At 40.5% G+C, this 25,171-nt stretch overlaps 1 protein-coding gene across 3 annotated transcripts in view; it reads right to left on the reverse strand.

Moving 5' to 3' along the window:
* The window catches only part of Ccdc15 (coiled-coil domain containing 15), a 70,500-nt gene extending 48,737 nt beyond the window's left edge, over positions 1-21,763 (reverse strand). For 2 of the 3 annotated variants that reach the window (XM_059267639.1, XM_059267637.1), the window contains exons 1-4: positions 21,540-21,763; positions 21,190-21,376; positions 15,978-16,127; positions 14,548-14,739 (exon numbers count right to left, since the gene is read on the reverse strand). In XM_059267639.1, coding sequence (XP_059123622.1) covers positions 14,548-14,739; positions 15,978-16,127; positions 21,190-21,369 — 522 coding nt within the window. In that variant the 5' untranslated portion in view covers positions 21,370-21,376; positions 21,540-21,763. The remainder of the gene's footprint in view (positions 1-14,547; positions 14,740-15,977; positions 16,128-21,189; positions 21,377-21,539) is intronic. The other variant, XM_059267638.1, reaches the window with a different exon arrangement.
* Between the last annotated feature and the right edge of the window lie 3,408 nt (positions 21,764-25,171).

Below are 25,171 nucleotides of genomic sequence, written 5' to 3' on the forward strand. Positions count from 1 at the left end.
TACAGAAATCAAGACAGTTATTAACAATGCAAAAAGACATTCGGTGCAGTTGGAGTTAAACAATGTATAGCTTTCTTCATTGTCAAGTAGAATAGGTTCCAATGACCCATACCATAAGGCCAAAGAGTCCAAAGGTCTTTTGTAGTCTGTCGTAACACATCTAAAAACAGGTATCAGAATCTTCATTTCCCATCAATTACTAATTTCGATTAGAGTCCGAGTCATAAGCAGGTTTTTCAATGGTCCAGCAGCCAGAAGCAGCATTGTGTTCTAGTTCTCTTTCATTATCCTCTTTGCCAAGCCTCAACCTTGTGAAAGCCTTTTCAATGACAAATTCTATATAACAGTCTGAGTATTGGCCAACCAAAAATACTAGATCCTAATCCCTGGAAATCTACATGACATTTTATAAGGCAAAAGGGCCCCTGTTGATGTGGTTAAGAGTACTAATATATAGAAATAATCTCAGATTATCCAAATGGGACACCACAGGTGTCCTTGTAAGACAACAGTAGAGGGAGGGTCAGCAGAGGAGATGATGTGGAGATGCAGACAAAGGCTCAGAAGCTACAAGAAAAGGAATGTCAGTAGAGAAACACCAACCGCTGGAAAAGTCAAGGAACATATTTTCTTCTAAAATCTGTAGGAAGGTAGCCGTGCTGAACCTTGATTAGGAGTCATGAAACTCAGTTTAAATGTCTAGCCTCTAAACCCTCAGCAAATACATTTCTGATACTTCAGCCATTTAAATTGGATAATCTGGGTCTTTTGGCACATATCTATTATAATCACAGAACTTGGGATTCTAAGGCAGGAACATGAGTACAAGGTCAGCCTAGGCTACACAGTGAGTTTAAAACTGTTCTGGGCTACTGAGTGCAAAACTAGACACACAACTTAATCTTTTACAGCTATTAGTTATTATTAACAGACTACCACTGAATGATTAGCCAACTTAAGCTTTTTTGATGGAGCTGGTTGTAATGGCTCATGCCTGTAATCCCAACACTTAGGAGACTCGGGCAGGAGAATTATTGCAATTTCAAGGCCAGTCTCAGCTAATAATAAATTCCAGGAAATCCTCAGCTAAGTAATAAGTTCCAGGACAGCCTCAGTTAAGTAGTAAGTTCCAGGAGAGCCTCAGTTAAGGAGTAAGACTGCCTCAAAACAAACAAATGAGCTGTAAAATGGCTCGGCTACTAGGAACACATATTGTTTTTCCAAAAGACCTGTGTTCAGTCCCAGCACTCATGTTGGGGGACTCACAACTGCCTTAACTTTATCTCCAAAGGATTTAATGCCCTCTTCTTGCTTCCATGAGCCCTACCCCTCAACACAAACATCAGTATAAATAAAAACAATAATTTAAAAAACAAATAATTCCCTAGTGGAGATGAAAAACTCATAACTGTACAGAAAACCCAGCAAATAAAAAAGAATCAATATAACCTCAGATCAAAAACTGAAGTTACCACCTGGCTCAGCTGTGATTAATATTAATGGCAATGACAATAAAAATGCTGAATCTCAACTAAGGAAATTTTAGTATAGTAACATTATAAAGAGAGGGTAAGGGATGGAAAAGTATGTGTGCAGTGGCAAGAGGGAAAGAAAACCGAGCCAAATCCTCATCTTTCCTAACGGGACATCATTAAGATTCTCTACCATACACTTATGTTGTATAACAGTTTCCTCTGAGACTGAAACATTCCATCCCCCAGGGAACTCCTTTTTTTGTTTTTATTTTTTTTTTAATTTTTTTAAAATTCATTTTACATACCAACCACAGATCCCCCTCTCATCCCTCCTCCTGCTCCTCCCACCTCCCCTACCCCTCATCCCCTCCTCCAAAAGGGTAAGTTCTCCCATGGGGGAACAGCTAAACCTGGTACCTTCAGTTGAGGCAGGACCTAGCCCCTCCCCACTTCATCAGGGCTGAGCAAGGTATCTGACCATAGGTAATGGGTTCCAAAAAGCCAGCTCATTCACCAGGGGTAGATCCTGATCCCACTGCCAGGGGCCCCTCAAACAGACCCAGCTACACAACTGCCTCCTGTATGCAGAGGGTCTAGTCCGGTCCCATGCAGGTTTCACAGTTGTCAGTCTAAAGTTCATGAGTTTGAGCTTGGTTCATTTGTCACTGTAGATTTCCCCATCATGATCTTGACTTTCCTTGCTCATATAATGCCTCTTCCACCTCTTCAACTGGACTCCCAGAATTCGGCCTGGTATTTGGTTGTGGATCTCTGCATCTGCTTCCATCAGTTACTGGATAAAGGCTCTATGATGACAGTTAGGGTATTCACCAATCTGATTACCAGGGTAGGCCAGTTCAGGCACTCTCCACTATTGCCATTAGTCTAATCTGGGGTCATCCATGTGGATTCCTGGGAATTTCCCTAGCACCAGGTTTCTCACTTACCCCATAATGCCTCCCTCTATCTAGATATTTCTTTCATGGCTCTCCCACTCCATCCCTCCCCCAGCTCGACCATCTCGCTTCCTCATGTTCTCATTCCCAAGTCCCTTTCTCTCTTTTGCCCCGCCCCCATCCCCAGTTTACTCATGGAGATCTTCTCTGTTTCCCTTTTCCAAGGCAATCCATGCATCCCTCTTAGGGTCCTCCTTGTTTCCTAGCTTCTCTAGAGCTGTGGGTTATAGTCTAATTATCCTCTGCTTTACATCTAGTATCCACTTATGAGTGAGTACATACCATGTTTGTCTTTCTGAGTCTGGGTTAACTCAAGATATTTTCTAGTTGTATCCATTTTTCTGCTAATTTCATGATGTCATTTTTACAGCTGAGTACTACTCCCTTGTACATATGTACCACATTTTCTTTATCCATTCTTCAGTCGAGGGACATCTAGGTTGCTTCCAGGTTCTGGCTATTACAAATAATGCTGCTATGAACACAATTGAGCAAGTGTCCTTGTTGCATCCCTTGGATATATGCCCAAAAGTGGTATAGCTGGGTCTTCAGGTAAATTGATTCCGAATTTTCTGAGAAACCGCCATACTGATTTCCAAAGTGGCTGTACAAGCTTGCATTCCCACCAACAGTGGAGGAGTTTCCTCTTGCTCCACATCCTCTCCAACATAAGCTGTCATCAATGTTTTTGATCTTAGCCATTCTGACAGTATAAGACGGTATCTCAGAGTCATTTTGATTTGCATTTCCCTGATGACTAAAGATGTTGAGTAATTCCTTAAATGTCTTTCAGCCATTTGGGATTCTTCTATTGAGAATTCTCTGTTTAGCTCTATAGTCCATTTTTTAATTGGATTGTTGGCATTTTGATATCTAGTTTCTTGAATTCTTTACATATTTTGGAGATCAGCCTTCTGTCAGATGAGGGGTTGGCAAAGATCTTTTCCCATTCTGTAGGCTGTTGTTTTGTCTTATTTACTGTGTCCTTTGCCTTACAAAAGCTTCTCATTTTCAGGAGGTCCCATTTATTAATTGTTGTTCTCAGTGTCTGTGCTACTGATGTTATATTTAGGAAGTGGTCTCCTGTGCCAATGCATTCTAGCTACTTCCTACTTTCTCCTCTATCAGGTTCAGTGTAGCTGGATCTATGTTGTGGTTTTTGATCCATTTGGATCTGAGTTTTGTGCATGATGATAGATATGGATCTATTTTAAATCATCTACATGTTGATATCCAGTTATGCCAGCATCATTTGTTGAAGATGCTTTCTTTTTTCTATTGTACAGATTTGGCTTGTCAAAAATCAGGCATTCAGCTGGGCAGTGGTGGCACGCGCCTTTAATCCCAGCACTTGGGAGGCAGAGCTAGGCGGATCTCTGTGAGTTTAAGGCCAGCCTGGTCTACAAAGCTAGTTCCAGGAAAGAAGCAAAGCTACACAGAGAAACCCTGCTGTGGGATGGTCTGTATGTCAAATTGCTCTGATTGGTCAATAAATAAAACACTGATCGGCCAGTGGATAGGCAGGAAGTATAGGCAGGACTAACAGAGAGGAGAAAAGAAAGAACAGAAAGGCAGAAAGAGTCACTGCCAGCCGCCGCCATGACAAGCAGCATGTGAAGATGCCGGTAAGCCACAAGCCACGTGGCAAGGTATAGATTTATGGAAATGGATTAATTTAAGCTATAAGAACAGTTAGCAAGAAGCCTGCCATGGCCATACGTTTTTTTAAGCAATATAAGTCTCTGTGTTTACTTGGTTGGGTCTGAGCAGTGGGGTTGGTGGGTGACAAAGATTTGTCCTGACTGTGGGCAAGGCAGGAAAACTCTAGCTACAAAACCGTCTCGAAAAACCAAAACTCAGGTGTTCAGCCAGGTGGTGGTGGCTCACACCTTTAATCCTAGCACTCAGGAGGCAGAGGCAGGTGGATCTCTGTAAGTTTGAGGACAGCCTGGTCTACAGAGAGAGATCCAGGACAGGCACCAAAACTACACAGAGAAACCCTGTCTTGAAAAAAAAACCAAAAAAAATTAAATAAAAAATAAAAAATCAGGTGTTCATAGGTGTGTGGATTAATGTCAGGGTCTTCAATTTGATTCCATTGGTCCACATGTCCGTTTTTATGCCAATACCAAGCTGTTTTTATTACTATAGCTCTATAGTAGAGCTTGAAGTCAGGAATGGTGATGCCTCCAGAAGTTGCTTTACTGTAAAGGATTGTTTTAGATATCCTAGCTTTTCTATTTTTCCATATGAAGTTGAGTATTGTTCTTTCGAGGTCTGTGAAGAATTAGGTTGGGATTTTGATGGTGATTGCACTGAATCTGTATATTACTTTTGGTAATATTGCCATTTTTATTATGTTGGTTCTACCTATCCATGAGCATGGGAGATCTTTCCATTTTCTGATATCTTCTTCAATTTCTTTCTTCAAGGACTTAAAAGTTCTTATCGTATAGGTCTTTCACTTGTTTGGTTAGTTATACCCTAAGATATTTTATGTTATTTGTGGCTATTGTAAAGGGTGATGTTTTTCTGCTTTCTTTCTCGGTCTGTTTATCATCTGTGTATGATAGGGCTACTGATTTTTTTTTTTAGTTAATCTTGTATCCTGCCACATTACTGAAGGTGTTTATCAGCTGTAGGAGTTCCCAGGGAACTCTTTAAATATGAAGGTAAACAACCCAAAATAGCCTCAGGAAGTCCCTAAAACTGACTATATTCATTAGGCCCCTCCCTGCCAGAGTAAGCAATCAAATCTGAGAGTCCACCTCAGACACTGAGCTGCACAGAAGACTGAGACAGTAGAGCTGCAAAGAAAACTCTCACACTTGGCGATGACGGCGCATGCCTTTAATCCCAGCACTCGGGAGGCAGAGGCAGGTGGATCTCTGTGCGTTTGAGGCTACCCTGGTCTACAGAGTGAGTTCCAGGACAGGCTCCAAAACTACAGAGAAACCCTGTCTTGGGGGGTTGGGGGTTAAGACTCTCGGAGGAGAAAACCTACAAAGAAGACTCAGACCAGACCAGCTGCCTGGAAGAGGTTGAGATCAACTGAGGCACCTAGGAAGGACACTCTCCAACCTGTGGAGCTGCTTGTAAGCTGTGCAGTGTGCTCCAGGTCACCCATGCTGGGGTGAGCCTTGGTGATGCAGCTGTCTTTGAATCTTTCTGCTTCTGTAAGTAACTCCTTACCCATGCTCCTGTAACTACCCCAATAAACGCACTGGTTCATCAAATTGAACTTTGGTGGTGTATCTGTACTTTGATCTGTTGTGTGCTGCATCTCCCCAGCTAAAGTTCTGTCATAAAACAGCTTATTACTTAGAAATATGAATGTTATTACCAAAACATAAAACTTAAAAACAACAACAAAAAACCAAATAGTAGCTTTTGAGGGAGAAATGCGGAAAATGGCAAAGTTCTTCTGTTTTTAAAATATCCATATTATATATACCTTATTCTTTATTTGTTTACACAATTACACACATACTATTTCAGACCTTACGTAGAGAACATCTTCTATCCAGTAGAAACACCAGTCAACAGAAGTTCACTCACTCTGACTCTTTAAGAGACAGTAAGTATCCTATATATGAAAAGCAGCCATTTCTAGTGCCTTCTGAGGAAAACAGGCATCTCACAAGCTCTACTAAAGGCTGACAGCCTCCTCCCCAGCTTTAGCTGCTTGGAACAGTGGCTAATAGCTAAGTAATACAGGTCTGCACATAGTGTCTTCTACATGGAACAACAACAGAAAGAGATGTGTCATGTTCAGAAACAGTTTTAATCATTAGCAAAGAGAGTTTTGCCTGATGAAACAAAAATTATAGTATATAAACAAATGTTAAGATTTAAACATCAAAGGGGCTGGAGAGATGACTCAGTGGTTAAGAGCACTGCTTGCTCTTCTAGAGGTCCTGAGTTCAAATCCCAGCAGCCACATGGTGGCTCACAACCATCTGTAATGAGATCTGTTACCCTCTTTTGGCCTGTAGGTATATATGCAGACAGAACATTGTATATTAAAAAAAAAAAAAGATTTAAACATCAAAATATATCATATATGATAAAACAAATTTAAAACATTTAGCTGGTATACAGGGTAAAATTTAACAAATATATATATTTGTTAGCTCTTTTAATTTGTTCATGTAATTTACATTGGAAGGACAGAATTTGTATGTAACCAAACTAAAACTATTAATACCACATAGGTCATAGGAAAAATAGGGCTTAATATTTATAGAATGCTACCTACTTTGTGCTATGGAACTTATCAATTTAAAATATGTACAATGCCATAGCAGCTATCCAAAGTTGATTTTATTTAAATATACTCCAGTATATTTATAAATGATCCTGATTTTGTAGTGGGGAGTGAGTTTTAAATAAGGTTTCATGTAGTCTAGGCTGGCCTCATACTATGTAGGACCAGTGTGCTCTTAACCAGTGTGCAATCTCTGCAGCACCAACTGTGTGTACTCTTGATACTACAAGCTTTTCTCTTGTGTGGGTTGGCCTGAATTACCTGAATAGTATCTATGGTGGTTTGAATGAAAGATGGTCCCACAGGCTCATATATTTGAATACTTGGTCCCCGGTGGATGGAATTGTTTGAGAAGGGTTAGGAGGTGTGGTCTTACTGGAGGAGGCATGTCATTTGGGTTGGACTTTGACGTTTAGAAAGCCCACACCATTCCTAGTTACCCTCTCTTCTCTCCGACTCCCTACTGCTCCAGTACCATGCTTGCCAGCCTGCTGCCATGCTCCCAATCATGACTGTCATGGATTCACCCTCTGAAACTGTAAGCCGCAATAAACTGTTTTTCCTATAAGTTGCCTTGGTCATAGTATCTTAGTACATCAACAGAAAAGTAAAACAACACCTTACAGATAATTTAACAATTATTTCACATCATTTAAGTACTTACTTAAAGGGCTTGAGAAATGGCTGCATGCTTAAGAGTGTTTGCTTCTCTTCCAGAGGACCTGAGTTCAGTTCCCAGCACTCACATCAGGTGGCTGGCTCACAACTGCCTTTAACTCCAGCTCCAGAGGATCTGATGCCCTTTTCTAGCCTCCTTGAACCCATACACAGATATACAGACACACACAAAAAATAAAAATAAAAAACAAATAAATCTTAACTACAGAAAGCAATTATTTCCAGGATAGAAAAATGCTAGAAATCTGGTAGTATAATAAGAGAATAAAAACAATATAGCATGTAAAAGAATGAAATTAAATCCATATGACACTCCTGACCCAAAAAAAAAAAAAATCAAAATGAATAAAATACAGGATCTTTGTATGAGACCTGAAACTCGACTGTTAGAAGGAAACACCTCAAGATTTTTAAGGAATTTCTAAAAGCACTCCAACAGCACAGAAAATTGTTCTAAGAATTAACTGACAAATGGGATTGCAGGAGATTAAAAAAAACTTCTGCACAGCAAAAGAAACAATCAGCAGAGTGATGAACCTTTCAGAATAAGAGAAAATCATTACTAACCACACATCTGACTGAAGATTAATACCTAGAATCTGTAAAGAACTAAAAAACTTAGACACTAAAAAAGAGGAATCACCCAGTCAATAAATAGACTGCAGACAATTCTCAAAAGAAAAAATATAAATGGCCAAGAAATAGTTTTCCAAATGCTCAAAAGCCTTAGCTATGAGGGAAATGCGTATTTAAAAACTGCTTTGAGATTATATCTAAACCCGGTCAGAACACTGGCATGGATGTGAGGGGAAAGGACCATTATATATTATTGGTGGGAACACAGCCACTATATAGAAATCAGTTGAAAGCATCTCAAAAACTAAAAATATGACTATCATGTGATCCAGCTCTAGCATTCCTGTATAGATACCCAAAGGAGTCTAAGTCAGCATATCACAGAAATAGTTGCACATCCATTTTATTGCTACACAATATTTACAATAACCAAGATAGGACACTTGCACAAATGTTTATCAATGAAGAATGAAGAAAACATACAATAGATATACACAATTGGAACTGTAGTCATCCATGAAGAGAAATGAAATAATGTCATTTGCTCGTTGGCTGGAACTGGAGACCATCATGTTAAATGAAATAAGCCAGACTCAGACAAAAGCATTGCGTTTTCTCTTATACTATACAGTTTTCTCTTATGTACAGCATGTACAATATGAAAGTCAAAGGGGGCTAATGAAGAAGAAAAGGTCTAAAAGAGAAAGAGGAACAAGGAGGTAATGAGGAAAGGAACAAAATAGCATGTTTCCTCTTATAAAGAACACCGGGCCGGGCAGTGGTGGCAACACGCACTTAATCCCAGCACTCGGGAGGCAGAGGCAGGCAGACCTCGTGAGTTCGAGGCCAGCCTGGTCTACAGAGTGAGTTCCAGGACAGCCAGGGCTACACAGAGAAACCCGGTCTTAACAAACAAAAAAACCCTAGGTTTTAGAGAGAGCAAAAGTGGGGAGAAAAAGAGAGGAACGCAGGCTAGCAAAAGGGGGAAGGATAGGAAATGGGAAATAGTAGTGAGAGAGGGCAACTAAGAGCAAGGTATAATGATATACATAAAAATCTCATAAAATTAATTATTTTGTATGCTAACTAAAAAGTTATTTTTAAAAAAAATCAAGATAGGGCTGGAGAGATGGCTCAGAGGTAAAGAGCACTGCTTGCTCTTCCAAAGGTCCTGAGTTCAATTTCCAGCAACCACATGGTGGCTCACAACCATCTGTAATGAGATCTGGCGCCCTCTTCTGGCCTGCAGGAATACCTGCAGGCAGAATATTGTATACATAATAAATAAATAAATCTTCAAAAAAAATCAAGATAGTAAAATATTCAGTGAGAAACAGAAAGCTGAAATAACCATGCTGGTCTTGAAAGAACAGTGATAAACTGCATGGTCTAAAGATAAAGGTGTTATACAGTGAAAATAAATATATGGTAAGATGTTAAGATGAAGTCTAAGTGAAATAAACATGAGAAACCGCAGAAAACAAATCCTTAACGATGAGTATTAGTACTAACAAAAGGGGTTGTGGCCACTTGAAACTTCTTCCCACTCTATGGCTCTAGTTCCTTAGTTTAGGTTCCTAATCATATTTGGCCTTTCAGCAGGTAGGGACTATCAAGTGTTAGTAGGTAGGAGGCGGGGTAGAGACACAAAGAGAAAAACTAGTCAAATCACATTTTTTATTTAACTACAGTTAATTTATTTAGTGCGCACACACGTGTGTACACGTACGTGTGCATGTTTGTGTGCATGCATGGAGGACTGAGGACAACTTGTGGGACCTGGTTCTTTTTCCACCATGTGGGTCCCATGCTGTGGAATGTTCTGTATGGCAAATGTGTTGCTAATTAGTCAATAAATAAAACACTGATTGGCCATTGGCTAGGCAGGAAGTGTAGGTGGGACAAGGAGGAGAATAAAGCTGGGAAGTGGAAGGCTGAGTCAGAGAGACACTGCGAGCCGCCACCATGACAAGCCGCATGTGAAGATCCCGGTAAGCCACGAGCCACGTGGCAAGGTATAGATTTATAAAAATGGATTAATTTAAGATATAAGAACAGTTATCAAGAAGCCTGCCACGGCCATACAGTTTGTAAGCAATATAAGTCTCTGTGTTTATTTGGTTGGGTCTCAGTGGCTGTGGGACTGGCGGGTGAGAGAGATTTGTCCTGACTGTGGGCCAGGCAGGAAAACTCAAGCTACAGTCCCAGATTTCAAACTGGAGTCTTCAGGCTTGGTGGCAAGCACCTTCACCTGTTGAAACCACACAACAGTGTCCCAAATCACAGTTGAAATACAGAGGCCAGAAGACAATCTGCACAAGTTGCTTTCCTCCTTTCAGTATGTAGGTCCTTGAGACTGAACTCACATCATCAGGCTTGGCAGCAAGTGTAGCCGGAGGCTTCAAGTGCCTTCCCTCACCAAACCACTGGCCCCTAATAATGTTAATTAACTTCATCTTAAAAAATTTTTTAAGAATTATTTCATGTGTTTATGGTTTTTTTTGTTTTTGTTTTTTTTAATTTATTCATTTTAATTTTATGTGTATGAGCATTTTACCTACATGTATGTTAACCATGTGAGTGCAGTGCCTGCAGAGGGCAGAAGAGGGCATCAGATCCCCTGGAACTGGAGTCACAGACAGTTGTGAGCCACCATGTGGATGCTGGGATTTGAATCTAGGTCCTCCCCGGTGCTCTTAATCTATGAACCATCTCTCCTGCCTACTCCTTTTTTTTTTTTTAAGGGATGTGTAATTAAGTACCTAAAATTCAAGCATATAACCCAGACTTAGCATTCACTGCTGGACAAAGTTAAATTACCTATAACTCTCTACATCCCATGGTTTGAATGTCAAATGCCCCCCACAGGCTCACATGTTTGAATACCTGATCCCTACCTGAAAATGCTGTTTGAGAAAGTTGTGGAACCTTTAGGATACAGAGGAAGCATAGGATAGAGGAAGCAGGTCACTAGGGCTGAGCCGTGCAGCTTTACAGCAGCACAGCTGCCCTTCTGCTTTTCATATGCAGACACAATGTGAACAGCCAGCCTCCTGTTCCTGCCACCATGCCTTCCCAGCCACAATGGACTGCATGCCCCTGCAACTCTAAGCCAAAATAAGCCCTTTCTCCCTCAAGTTGCCTTTGTCAAGGTATTTTTTCATGGCAACAGTAAAGTAATTAAGACACTAGCTGATCCTTATATTATTAAGTATATCCCAGATGTCAAATTATTTCATCCTTAAATATTTCAATGTCAGATGAGCTTTAAAACTCAATGCCAGCCAGGTGTGGTTGGCACGTGCCTTTAATCCCAGGACTCAGGAGGCAGAGGCAGGTGGATCTCTGTAACAGCCAGGGCTGTTTTACAGAAAAGCCTTGCCTTGAGAAAAAAACAAAACGAAACAAAAATCAAACACTGTCAGGGGCTGGAGAGACAGCTTGGTGGTTAAGAGCACTGACTGCTCTTCTAGAGAACACCAGTTCAAGCCTGAGCACCCACAATAGCTCACAACCCTCTGTAACCCCAGTTGCAGGGATTCCAATGCCCTCTTCTGGCTTCTGTAGACACTGCACACACAATGCACAGACATATAATATACATACAGAAATACTCAATCACATAAAATAATAAAATAAAAAGTTAGGAAAAAAAAACCTTAAAATCTCAACCCCAGTATTCTATTTTCCTACAGTTTAAAGAAACAAAAACTGAAAAGTTCACTAATGTTCAGAAACTAAATTATGATGCCATTATCTAATCAGGTCTACACATAAAGGAGTTAATGCTTTAACAATTTCATTATGTGGTTTCATAATGACATCTAGTGGATTAAAAGTGCAACAGAAGTGGTAAGAATAAAAACAACCATTGTCATAGGGCTGTGTGGGCAAAACTTCACAGGACCAAATCAATAAGTCACCAAACATCCTTAACAACGTCATCTGTTTTCAAGGAGAAAGAATGAAGGTGTATACAAACTTTTAAACTTTCATAATACAAAGGCTTTTTATAACCTGATTTCCTGCCTCATCTCATTTCTGTTATTTTCCTTTATAAACTACCAACTAGAAAGAGTTCATCACTTACTCTAGAACATACCAAACCAAGCACATTACAGATCCTATACTTTTCACTGCTCCTATTTCAAAAAGTCTCTTGAATTTATCAATTCAGCTCAGCATACCAATTCAAAATAAAAAGTTCAATTCCATGTCTTGCATGAATTCTCTCTGTACTATTTCCTTAGAATTTTAAAATTTGGAATTCCCATGGCATAACTTTTTTGGTCAAGTACATCAAATATGTCTATATTACTTACGAGATTTGGTATATAAGAGACTATAGTAATGGAAATATAAGCCCATAGAGGGTCCTAGTTGACATATTAGTACTACAATGCTTAACAAATATAATGTGTTCACTTACATGCTGACTGATGTGTTCTAGCCATGCACTGTGTTCTAAAAAAAAAAAATCCATATTACAATGAGATTTATAGTTATAATCATGATGGTCAGGATTGGATCTGTCCTTCACTCTTCTATCTCTTATAATGTAACCAGTGTTCAGTTTGATAAATTCTTCCTTTCTTCCTTTTTATTAAGGCAAAGTCCAAGCGGCACCAAAATTTCTGTTTTCCTGACCTGCCTCCTGAAGGCTAAGATTATAAGTATGCATCACTATATCTGGCTCCTATTTATAAACTTCAAAAAGGAAATTAAAATAATTATAAAATTGATTACTACAAACCACACAATGCCTCCAAACAAAGAAAAAAGTTTGAGGCAAAAGAAATCTCGGAATAAAATTTGAAGATGATAACATGTGCCTTATAAAGCTCTCTCTACTTATACATACAGCCCAATTCGATTATGACCAAGTACTGTGGAAGTGAGTAAAATCCTGAGTGAATGTGTGTTGTTGACATGGACACAACCATATCAAGGACCCCAATGCCTTGAAGTGGCAAAGCCTTCCCTGGTTGAGGTTCAGAGGACTGGCAAATCCTTTCTCTGCTCTATGTGCAGATGTTTATAACATGTGCCGAAAATGTTCAACATAGCTTTTCCCCCCACCCCCAGGTATTTACGGTCCAAAGACTATTCCCTATAGAGATGGCTCCTGAGATTAGCTAAACATGCCTCCTTGATCCAGCTGTATACCATAAGCCCTGCTTCCTTGATTCAGCTGTATGCAATAGCCTGCCTCACTGTTCAATTCTACGTAATAAACATGCTAAGCTCCCAGAATGCTGCAGCTTCTCCATCAGAGAGCCGAGTCCACTTGATCCCAGCTTTTCTGTACAGGTGTCCCTATACATCTGTCTTGTTGCCCCAGTTAGGTCAGTCCCTGAAGCTATGTAAGGACTCAGAAAAGCACATTAACTCAGGAGATAAGATAGCTTTTGTTTTCATGTGGTCATGGTTTACATTTTTTTCTTGTCACTATCCCTAAATATGTGTTTTCAAATAGAATGAAGAACAATTCTTAAAGTAGAGGTAAGCAACACATCAACAAAAGCTCAGGTAACCAAGAAAGGAACTGACTGAATGGGGAGTATGCTGCCACTTACAGTGCTTTAAATTTTAAGCATTAGATACATTTAAAAGGTCACTAAAATTTTTCCAAGTATTCTGATACGTTAAGAATTTACTATATTATTACCTGATATACAGTAGATAATTTTATTGTGATTAGTTTAAAAGAGAAAAGTAAAAGAAACAAAAAATAATAAATGAAATACTCTTTAACTGTATTGAATCCCTTAGCATCAAAGGTTAAAATAATTTCTATCTGTAGCTACGAGCTGGCAATAACATATAAAAAAACATAATTTAAGTATAATTGGGAAATTCGATGTTCTTTGACTTAAGACTTTTTCTAATAAATTTTGAATTCTAAAATTTAATACATTTCTTTAGATAGTTCTACAATGTCTTATCAAAAACAAATGAATGTAAAAAAAGATATTTATAAATAAGGGAGGTTATGGTGGTTCGTGTGTATAACTCCAGCACTTAGGGGACAGAAGAAAGAGGACTATGGGTCTCAGGTCAGCCTGCGCTACAGAGCAAAACATTACCAGCCAACCAGCCAATCAATCCATAAATAAACAATTTTTGAAAAATGAAAATAAGCACTTCATACTAGTCCCTGAAAAGAGAGTGTCGATAAAGAAATGAAGTTGGGGCTGGGAAGACAGCTCAGCAGGTGAAGAGCCTCCTGGGCAACTGTGAAGACCAGAGTTCAGAGTCCCAGAACCCACGTAAAATCCAGGTGGGCTGGTGGTACATGTATAAATCCCAGCATATGAGAGGCAGAGACAAGGAACAGGGCACCAGGTTCAGTGAGAGACCCTGCCTCAATATAGAAGATGGAGAGTGACTGAGAAAGACAACTGATGTTAACCTCAAGCCTACACATGCACACACACACATGCCCATACATATACACCACACATACACACAAGGAAAAAGTGAAATTCAGTATGTAAACTCTTAATCTCTATTTTCTACCCTAAGTATATCATCTTTAGGTTAGAGGACTGAGGGGAAACATCACAAATATAAAATGAAATGTACCTGTACTTACAGCTTGAGCTTGTTGTTGAAACAACTGATTCTGATTCTCTCCATCTTCTGTTGCATCCCCAAGCACCTGGGAAGCGGGTAACCTACAACTTCCAACAGCAGTGTTCAAATTGCTGGGGAAAACACTTGTCCTTTTAGGAGTTAAATGTGCTGAATCTGAACATCGCATGGCTATAGAGCCTTCCTTTTCTGCCTAAACAAAGGAAAAAGGAGAGATAATGAGACTCAATTCCCTTCCAGCACAAATAATCCCCTTGCAGCCATAAGATTTTCACCGAGAACAACAGAGCAGGGGGCAGGAAGCCTTTGCTGACAGAGGAACTAACATTTACCAGGCACCTACCCTGTGTTAACAATTTAACTAGACTATCCCACCTAATTCTTCTACAATCCTCTAAGATTAAGTATCATATCATATTGTGATGGTTAATTGTGGCTGTAAACTTGACTACATCTGGAATCAATGAAAACCCAAGCAGCTGGGCACACCTATGAGGGACTTCCTTGATTGGATGATTTGAGGTGGGAAGACCCACCCTAAATCTAGGCCACCTTCTGGTGGCAGCTCATATAAAAAGATAGGAACAAGGAAGCTTTGGGGTTTTTTTTGTTTTGTTTTGTTTTGTTTTGTCTGCTTGTTCTCATTCTCATTGGCAAGTTCATCCATCCTGTTGCTGAGGCATTCCTGCACTAACTAGTATTAAAAGCTACTTCTTTGGGAGTCTGAAACAGACTAGAGAGTAGCAGCTCTCTAAGAATTCTCTAGGACTCTAACATCAGATTAGGACTGCTGAGACACTCAGTCTTGTGGATTGAATGGCTACAGATTCTTGTTTTCCATCCGAGACAGCCTTTGCTGGACTACTTGGACCATAGCCTGTAAGCCATTCTAATAAATCCCCTATCCATTCTGTTCCTTTATAGAACACTAATACACATATCATATTTACATAACACATACCATACAGATATACATAAATCATATATATTTGTTTCTTTGAGACAGGGTCTCATTATGTAGTCCAGGTCTGGAACTCATGGCAATCCTCCGGCTTCAGCCTCCCAAGTGCTGAGATTATAGGTATGAGCCACCATACTCAACATTTGTCTGTTTTATTGATAAGGAAACTATTATGCAACTAGAAAAGTTAAGTAATTAACTCAAGGTCACATAGCTAAAAGGGGGCAAAGAATCTCAAATCTGCACCCAAAATCCTGACATTCTTTTTTAAGTATTTAAAGAAAGGAAAAAAAGCAAGTCAGAACAATACTGAAATAAAAATCAGTTTCTCTATATGAAACTTGACAGTGCTCAGCACAAAACTGGATTTCACCAACCCAGAATCAAAAGAGAAGAGCTCCTGACACCACCTCACAGCTATCTCCCAGCACACAAGCTTTCCATTCAGGCTACCTCACTTAGGAACTTACTGCTTTGTAAGACTTCTGAAGCTGGTGCTTTTTCCTCAGCTTAACTTGATGATTTACCCGGCGTTTGACTTGCCTCTGAAAATGTTTCAAAGCTTCTTGTTTTCTTCGTTGTCGTTCCTTTATTTCCTCTTCAATCATGTATGCTGAAGTCTTTACAGAGAAAAAAAAAAAAGAAAATGAACTTAAATGTCATCGATTTTGCCCATGAGGAACGTCCTGAATGCAGAAAGTCTAGTACATAATTGTCAAGAACAAAATCTCAGGTCTATAATCTGGTCTCCAGGAGAACAAGGAAATCACAGTTCAAAACCACCAATCTAAGTATAAGTATAGTTAGTGAGTCCCAGGAACTCAAAGCAAGTCAGAAGCTTAAAAAAAAATGGAATTTGTGAATACTCATATCAAATCTTAATGTTTTATTCAACTAAAACCAAAGATGTCTTCATTAATTCTTAATGAACTGATCTTGACCCATTCGTGTTATGGCTTCTAATATTAGTAAACAGTAGATATACCATATTGCTCACCATTCAGCAGACATGTTCCCAATGTACAGTGCCTTCATACTTAGAATTTGCCATGCCCTTTTCGGGTGGAGGGGAGTATGTCACTATTACAGCCCCAGCTAGTCTGCAGCCCACTACATAGTTGATGCTGACCTCAACCTCCTGTCTGTCTCCCAAGTGTCTTTCACTCCATTTCTAATGGAGCCTTCCTTTCACCCATCTAGTAAGGCCTTCTTAGTCTTCAAGACTATCCAGTACTTCCCTCTGCACTCTTAATGCTATAGCACATTTCATTTGACTATGAATAAAATATAGCACTTACTAACTCTCTAGTACATTATGAATTCTGAGGGCAGGAAATGTTTAATGCACCTTTCTTAAGATAATTTACATATGACAAAAATGATGTTTAAATTCTATAGAAATTACTCTTCAAAAATGATATATCTTAATCTAAATAAATCAAGTCTCTTGGTATTGATGCTATTATGTAGCCTTCTCCCACACTGAATTTTATCTATGTATAAACACCAGAATGAGACAGAAGAAATGTTGGGTCTATGACTTCTCCAACAAGGTCATTAAGCAACTTCTGCTGAAGCTCTGGAATGCTCAGTAGTAAGCTATTCTCTTCAATCAAGTCAAAGAATTCTGACTACTCTGAGACTCCCATGTTAGAGAGAACCACAGCTTGCCAAACTAGTCATATGGCATGGAAAGATATCCAGCCAGCCCCAGGTGTTCTAGTCATGCTAGCCCAAATGCCACACACATGAAAAAGCCTTACTGGAATGGACATGAGAGCCTACAAAGAACCAAGAACTTTAACAGCCAGAACCCATCAAGCTGTCCTAAATACACTGAAGCAGATAAAAGACATGACACTTCACTCTGTGTAAACTCCTGACACACAGTATTACCTGCTTTATGCCACTATGTTCTGATATGGTTTGTTATATAACAAGACAATGGGAGGGGGGTGTTAATATGTAAGAGGGATCATAGATAAGACCACAGTGACTTTTCATAATAATTAGCAAAGAGAAATGAAGCTCTGAAGCTTCATGAGGCTTTTATGAACCCTGAAGACCCCTTGGAATTTTAAGTTCTTTAGAATAGGTATGTCCTTAGAGTAGACAAGTAACTATTTACCATTGTGGTGATATTTTGTTTGTACTCTAACAAATAAAATTTGCCTGAAGATCAGAGGACAGAGCCAGCCACTAGATTAAACATAGAGTCAGGCAGTGGTGGCACACACCTTTAATCCTAGCACTCAGGAGTCAGAGATCCATCTAGATCTCTGTGATTTCAAGGCCACCCTAGACTACATGAGATTAATCAGTCTAAAAGAGAAACAGAGCCACGCAGTGGTGGCACACACTTTTAATCCCAGCACTTGGGATCTCATGCCTTTGCTTCTAGTATTTGGGAAACACACACACACCATTAATCCCAGCACTAGGAAAGTTGAGACAGGAAAGCGGAGAAAGGCATATAAGGCAGGAGGAGACAGGTACTCAGCCCTTTTGGCTGAGGACTCAGGGGCACTCAGTCTGGGGATTCAGAGAAATAGGATCTTCCCCTTTCAGCTGAGGAGTTGATGAGGTGAGAAATGGCTGTGGCTTGTTTCCTCTATCTTTTAGCATTTACACCTGATATCTGACTCTGGGTTTTTATGGTAAGACCAATTAGGATTTGTGCTACATACCATATCTTTGAATTGACAGGACAGTGCCTGTTAATAAGGATGGATTCCCAGATTAAATATGCTAAAGTAATAAAAGAGTCCTACCAGATGCTTGATCAAACTCCTTTGACTGGAACTGATTACAGGATTATTTAAAAAGAGGAAAGGATACAATTTGTACATCTCTCAAGAGTTTAATATTCTGAATGTGTGAGAACTTAAAATTAAACTATTTTAAACAACCAAAGAGGTGTTATGGTAACAGATTTTGAGCAGTCTGACACTACTGACATTATAAAGGTATCTTAGTAATTAAAAAGCTGTACTGGGCCAGTGAGATAGCTCAGCAGGTAAAGGCTCTGATGAGCTGAGTTCCATCACCAAGACCCACACGGTGGGAGGAGAGAAGCAACTTCCGCAAGTCTTCTGACCTCCACACCACACACATACACAAATAAATAGATGGAATTAAAGTTTCTTAAAGAGTACTGACTTCAGTAATAAAGGAACTTTGTACCAGTTTTTATTTATTAATTTCCATTTCACTCACCTTTTTCAGGGCTTTCCCTCCTTCATTCCCTATTACTAAAGAAATTTTGATGATATGCTTCATGTCTAAATTGTTTTAATTTGTTCTGATTTGTTTCCCTAAATCTAATCTCTCCCTAACCCTTAAAACTTAGAGGCAATTAATCTAATCAAAACAGTTTGATCATGGAACATATCTATAAATATTAAAGTGAATAAATCAGTATTTCCCAAGACTTTCTTTTTTTTTTTTTTTTTTTTTTTTTTTTTTTGGTTTTTCGAGACAGGGTTTCTCTGTGTGGAACTCACTTGGTAGCCCAAGCTGGCCTCGAACTCACAGAGATCCACCTGGCTCTGCCTCCCGAGTGCTGGGATTAAAGGCGTGCGCCACCACCGCCCGGCTTCCCAAGACTTTCTATAGTTTGTCACTCTCCTTATTTTCAAATCCTGTCAGCTACTAAGCCTTCCCTTCCAATTAATCTAACCCACCCTTGTAAACCTAAACACTGCCTGCTTGCTTCCTACTGTCCTCAAGCCCCATAATAGGAGAATCATCTCATCTCTACTTATCCAGATACTTTTAAACTTTCCTGGGTTCATACCAACTCAGGCATATTTCTTCTTTGATTAAGCGAGATATTCTTAACACTTAATCACATGTAGTCCAACTCTTAAATTCCTTCCTGAAAGGTGGCACAGTAGGCAGAAATCAATGAATATGTAACTATATTTTCAATGAACATAAATAAAATTAACTTACCATATTGTTATTAACATTTATAACTGGAGGGAGCTGATGTTTCAGGTTTTTGTTTTTTGAGACAGGGTCTTACTATGTCTGACCTGGAACTCCCAAGCTAGCCTCAAATTCAGAGATCCACCTCCTGCTGCCTCCCAAGTGCTGGGAATAAAGGCGTGTGCTGCCACATCTAGCCATTACTAATTTTTTAATATTTGTATCTTTTATGTGTATGGGTGTTTTGCCTATGTGTGTGTCTGTGCACCACAAGCTGGCAGTGCCTCAGGGACCAGCAGGTTTAGATTCTCTGGGGTGTAGTTAAAAACATCGTTAGCTGCCTTCCGGGTGCTGGGAACTCTGGATGGGCAACCACTGAAGTGCTCTTAACTGCTGAGCCATTTCTCCAGCCCCACACTTACAATTTTTAAAATTTATTCTGTGTGTTTGTGTGTGTGTGCACACATGTGCACACCACGGTATGAGCTCATGTGTGATCAGAAGTTGGCTCTCACTCTTCCCCTGGTTTTAAGGCAGGGTCTCTCTTGTCTCTGTTACTGCGCTCCAGGCTAGCTGGCCCACAAGCTTCTAGAAGATTCTGTCTCTGCCTCCCATCTCAATACAGGAGTGTGGAGATTACAGATGTACACCACCCCATCCAGCTTGTGCCTGGATTCCAGGACTAGAACCTCAGCTCATCAGGCTTGTACAACAAGTACTACTACCTGCTAGCCATCTCCCAAACCCTTATGTAATGTTTAAATGTGTTGTTTCTCCTCTAAAATCAAGAGCACTAAGAATATATTTTTTTTACCCATGTTTAGTATTTTGTCTATACTAAGAACATTGCTGATTTCCTGCATTCCATAAATACTTTCTGGGTATCTACATATACTAGGCAATATTTATTCAATATTATTTAATTAATTATTTAATAAAAACAGGGGGTGTAGAATATGATTTGTTCCCTATGCACAATAAAATGTGAACAAAGAGCTAAGGAACAGTTTGTTGAAAGACTAAGCAAAACTAAACAAAAACCTTGCAAAACTGCTCTCATGTGTTAGAATGAGAAATCATTCACACATTTCCATGTGCAAACTTTCAAAAGGGCATCCCTTCATCTGAAATGCTTCTTCCTATCTGCAGTTACTGCATTTCTATTCCTTCAGGGCCAAGAAAGACCATATTTCCTCGTTCAGTCATCAAATATGTCCTAAAAGGCCCACTTTACACCAGAAGAAGAATGAACAGGACGTTTCCCTGTCCTCGTGGACTTTACAGCTTTTTCAGAGTTTCTGTCAGGATTAAGCCCCTTCTATTTGTCTTACTTCATTCTGCCTTGATCTTCATTTAGAAACATAAACTTTGAGCAACTAATTAACATTTATAGTGTGATCAGCTGTCTTTCCTACCATGTTACAGAGTGTCTGGAAGATGTACACAGTACCTATGTCTTACACAGCAAACAAGTTTGTGAAACAAACTAGTGTATTTGCTGGTCCACGAATTATGTCCTGTATAGTAAGTGAATAATAAATATTTAAATAATATTTGATTATGCCAACAAAAGATGAGGCAAGTTCTGGAAAACACATCATTACTGTATAATTTCTACACAAAAATATAACCTGTAACAGAATGGATACAGCATCCTTCAGCTGTTCATCTCTAAGCACCAAAAATTAGAGAAGGCTAATAAAAAAAAAAGGCGGGCAGGGAATCACTGTATTTGGGTCAACTGACACTCACATGTGCTGGGATTTCCGAGCAATTTGGTGAGGCAGGTTCCACCCATGCCCCAATTGGTACTATGGCCTGGTTCCTCTCGGCCAGCACTGCCAAAACGTCCTTGCTCTTCGTAGGGTTTAAGGCCAGGGGCAATTTGGTGGGATTCCGGGGTTTCTTGAGGGGCGCCATACCTCCTGGCATCTGACTTCTGGTTGGGAGAAAGGAAAAGAGAGGGGGTAAGAAATAAAGACGTAGGGAAAGGGTTTAAAAGTTACTTTCTGGAAGGACTGGGGATGAAGGGGAGCAGAACTGAGGCCGGTTTGGGAGATGGAAGACTGCCCACAGGCGGGCGGTTGGGTCTGAGAGACGACCTGCGGCGGCGAGAAGCGCGGCCCCGGCGGTGCAGGAGGGCGGGGAACCTGTGAAGCTCGGGCAGGTGGACACGGGAACCTGGGAACAGGCCTGGGGCCCGCCGCGCCGCGGACCTCCTCACACTCAAACTCCGCGGGCTACTACGGAGAGCCAGGCCAGCAAACCGCCACTCCGCGTCCGACGCCCGCCCTGCCCCTTCCGGGTTCGCGTCATCCCTCCGGACTGGGAGGGTGAGAGGGGCGGGGTTCCGGGCGCCGGGGCTGCGTCACTTCCGCTTCCTACCCTTTGGACCGGAGGGCCTGAGCCGGTTGGGGAAACTTCCCCTGCCTCTACCAGTCCGTGGGCCCTGGCGCTGTAGTCATCTCTCTTTTTTTTTTTTCCCCCTTTTATTTTCTTTTCTTTCCTTTCTTTCTTTCTTTCTTTTTTTTTTTTTTAGTTAATTAATTTATTTGTTTGGTTCTTTGGAGACAGGTTTTCTCTGGAACTCACTTTGCCGACCAGGCTGGTTCGAAATCAAGAGACCCCCCTTGCCTCTGCCTCCCCAGTGCTGGGATTAAAAGTGTGCCCATCACCGCCTGGCTTGGCATCCCAAATCTCTAAGCGTGGTGTGCCAGCGGGCAAGGGTTCCCAGTTGAAGAAAGCACCTGAAAAGCTAACAGTGTTTCTCAACCTGTGGGTCACGACCCCATTAGATCGCATATCAAATATCCTACATATCAGATATTTACAATGTATAACAGTAGCAAAATTACAGTTATCAAGTGGCAGTGAAATAATTTTATGGTTGAAGGGTCACCACAACATGAGAAGTATTAAAGGGTTGCAGTATTAGGGGGTTTGAGAACCATTGGGCTAGAACCTTCTGATAGGGCATCCTCAAAATACAAATTAAGCAAACAGTAAACCAGACTGCTCCTTTATGCCACTCATAAGGTTTACAACGCAATTTCATGATTATTGTGTTCTTGTGTGTGACCATCTCAACGTAGTGAGTGGCCTCCATCTCTACTCCAGACACTGCTTTGGGACATTTCATTAAACCTAAGGGATACAAACTCATTTGTTCAACGTGTTTATGTGTGTGTGCTGGGAGTTAAATCTAGGGCCTCCAGTATGCTAGGCAAGTGCTGCAGCAAAATCCCCAGCCCCCTTAACATTTTTGCTTTTGAGTTAGGGTCTCACTGATGTACCCATGCTGGACTCAAACTCACTGGGTAGCCCAGGCCATGAACTTGCCATATCCTCCTGCCTTAGTCTTCCCAGTGACTGATGGTACAGACATGTGTCACTAGGCTCCACCTCAACATATATCCTTGTTTGGGGAATTTACAGTACAGTGAAGGGACATAGGCAGGGCACTTCATTTTTTTTTAAATAAAGCACTTGCAAGCAAAGACTATATGAGATTATGGAACAAGCCATAATAAGCTTCAAGGAAGAGTTTTAGGTATTTAGTTGGTTGATATGTTTTATGGGAGCTCCTAGGTAGTTCAGGCTCCGTCTGTCTCAGCATCCCAAGTGCTGTAATAACCAGCATACAACATCATTGAATCAGGTATAGGAGCTGGAGAGATGGATGGCTCAGTGGTTAAGAGTGCTTCCTGCTCTTCCAGAGGACCAAAGTTCAGATCCCAGCACCTACATGCTCATAACCTCCTATAACTCCAGCTTCAGGGATCCAATGTCCTCTTCTGGCCTCCCTAGACAGACATAGACAGACAGACAGACAGACACACACACACACACACACACACACACACACACACACACACACGAGAATGTTCCAGGTAGAGAGTGAGCATTCATGTAGGAGCACTGACTGGTGGAGAAAAGCAAAGGAGGCTAGTATGCCTAGAACAGGATGAAAGGAGAAGAACTGAGACAGGCGTGACAATTCTCATAGAGCATGTTGAGCACCAGGACAGGATTGTGAGCTAATGAGTGCCAACTTGTCTTGAATTTTTAAAAAATCATTCTGTATGCCATATTGAGAATTAGCCAGGAGTGAATTAGTTAGGAGGCTACTGCAATAGCTCTATTAGGGATTTATAATATCTTTGCCCATGGATGTGGTGGTGGAAATGGTGAGGAAAGTAGTGGGATTCTGAATATATTTGGGAAGTAAGGTTTTCAGGACCTGTTGAATGTTCAGCTATAAATTTGGTGTCGTGGATGTGACAGGGTGAGCAGTCAAGGAAAACTAGGGTTTCCTCTTGAGTCTACAGGATGGGATTGCTTTTCACTGAGGTGGTGAAGGTAGTGAAGGAGTAGGGTTGAGATGAGAGAAGATCAGGAATTGAGAACAAAGTTTCATTTAAGTGGTCAACATCCAAGAACATAATAGGATGAAAGTGCCTGGAGGAGAGTTCTGAACTAAAAGGGTAAACCTCAGAGTTATTAGCCTAGAGATTCAAATCCATGACTCACCAGTCAATGAGTATAGACAGGCTGTAATTGTCATGCCTGGAAAGGATGAGGATATTCTAAAGAGACATTTGTGTCCTTAACTAGGGCTATCTGGACTGTTGAAACAAAGTAGACCCAGGGAATTGGGCTTTCCCCAAAGTCTCATGATCGGAGAAGGGAAAAGGATGAAGTCTGGTGCCAGCCATCAGGGAACTTGATTCCCAGAAATCAGAAAGAGATTTCACAGAGTGCCAATAACTTGTCAGAACCACCTTGCAGGAGACAGGACCTGAAACGATTATGGGTCAACGACAATACCTTGACCAAGTTTGCTTAATTATACCTTCTGTTTAACCCTTTTCCTCATTTTGGGCCCCTGGAAGATGGACCTCTTTGTCTCTCTTCCCAATGTGATCACATTGAATAAATCATTTTCAGCTTTTCTTTTCTTTCTTTCTTTTTTTGTTTGTTTGTTGGTTTTTTTTTTTGGGTGGGGGTGAGACAAGATTTCTCTGTGTAGTCTTGGCTGTCCTGAAACTAGCTCCTGTAGATCAGGCTGGCCTCGAACTCACAGAGCCTCTGCCTCCTGAAGACTTGGATTAAAGGTATGCACCACCGCCGCCCAGCCATTTTCTGCTTTTCATTTTTAATGTGGCTCTTTTAATTGGCTAATCAAGGACATGTGGCCAAGACCAGCTTGTTAGAGCAGCCAAGGCATAGTCTCTGATCCCTAACTCTTGATCTTCAGGTTATCTGACACCCTCTTCTCACCTCTGTGTGCACCAGGCACATACATAGTGGACAAATATGCATGCAGGCAAAACAACCATATGCATTAAATGAAATGAAATGGAAAATGAGAACATTGGACAAATTATCCAGGAGAAGACTGAAATCACTGAAAAATATGACGAAATACAGGTTGGCCATTGTCAGGGACACCAATCTTTGAGGCATTTCAGAAAAATATCTACAGATTGGTAGGTAGATATAAGTTGGAAAGCAGTAAATAGTATAGTCAGATGATGCAAGATTTAAAATTAGAGATGAGATTAAGAAAAAGCAAGAGATTGGTTAGAAATGGCGCTGAATAGCAAGAAAGAATCCATCCTGCCTACACCTGGCTGGATCATGAACAGAACATAGTCACTTTTTTACACAGGCATACACACACACACACACACACACACACACACACACACACACACACACTAAATATTTGGAG

Source organism: Peromyscus eremicus, chromosome 7 (assembly GCF_949786415.1).
Source record: "Peromyscus eremicus chromosome 7, PerEre_H2_v1, whole genome shotgun sequence".
Classification (NCBI taxonomy): Eukaryota; Metazoa; Chordata; class Mammalia; order Rodentia; family Cricetidae; genus Peromyscus; species Peromyscus eremicus.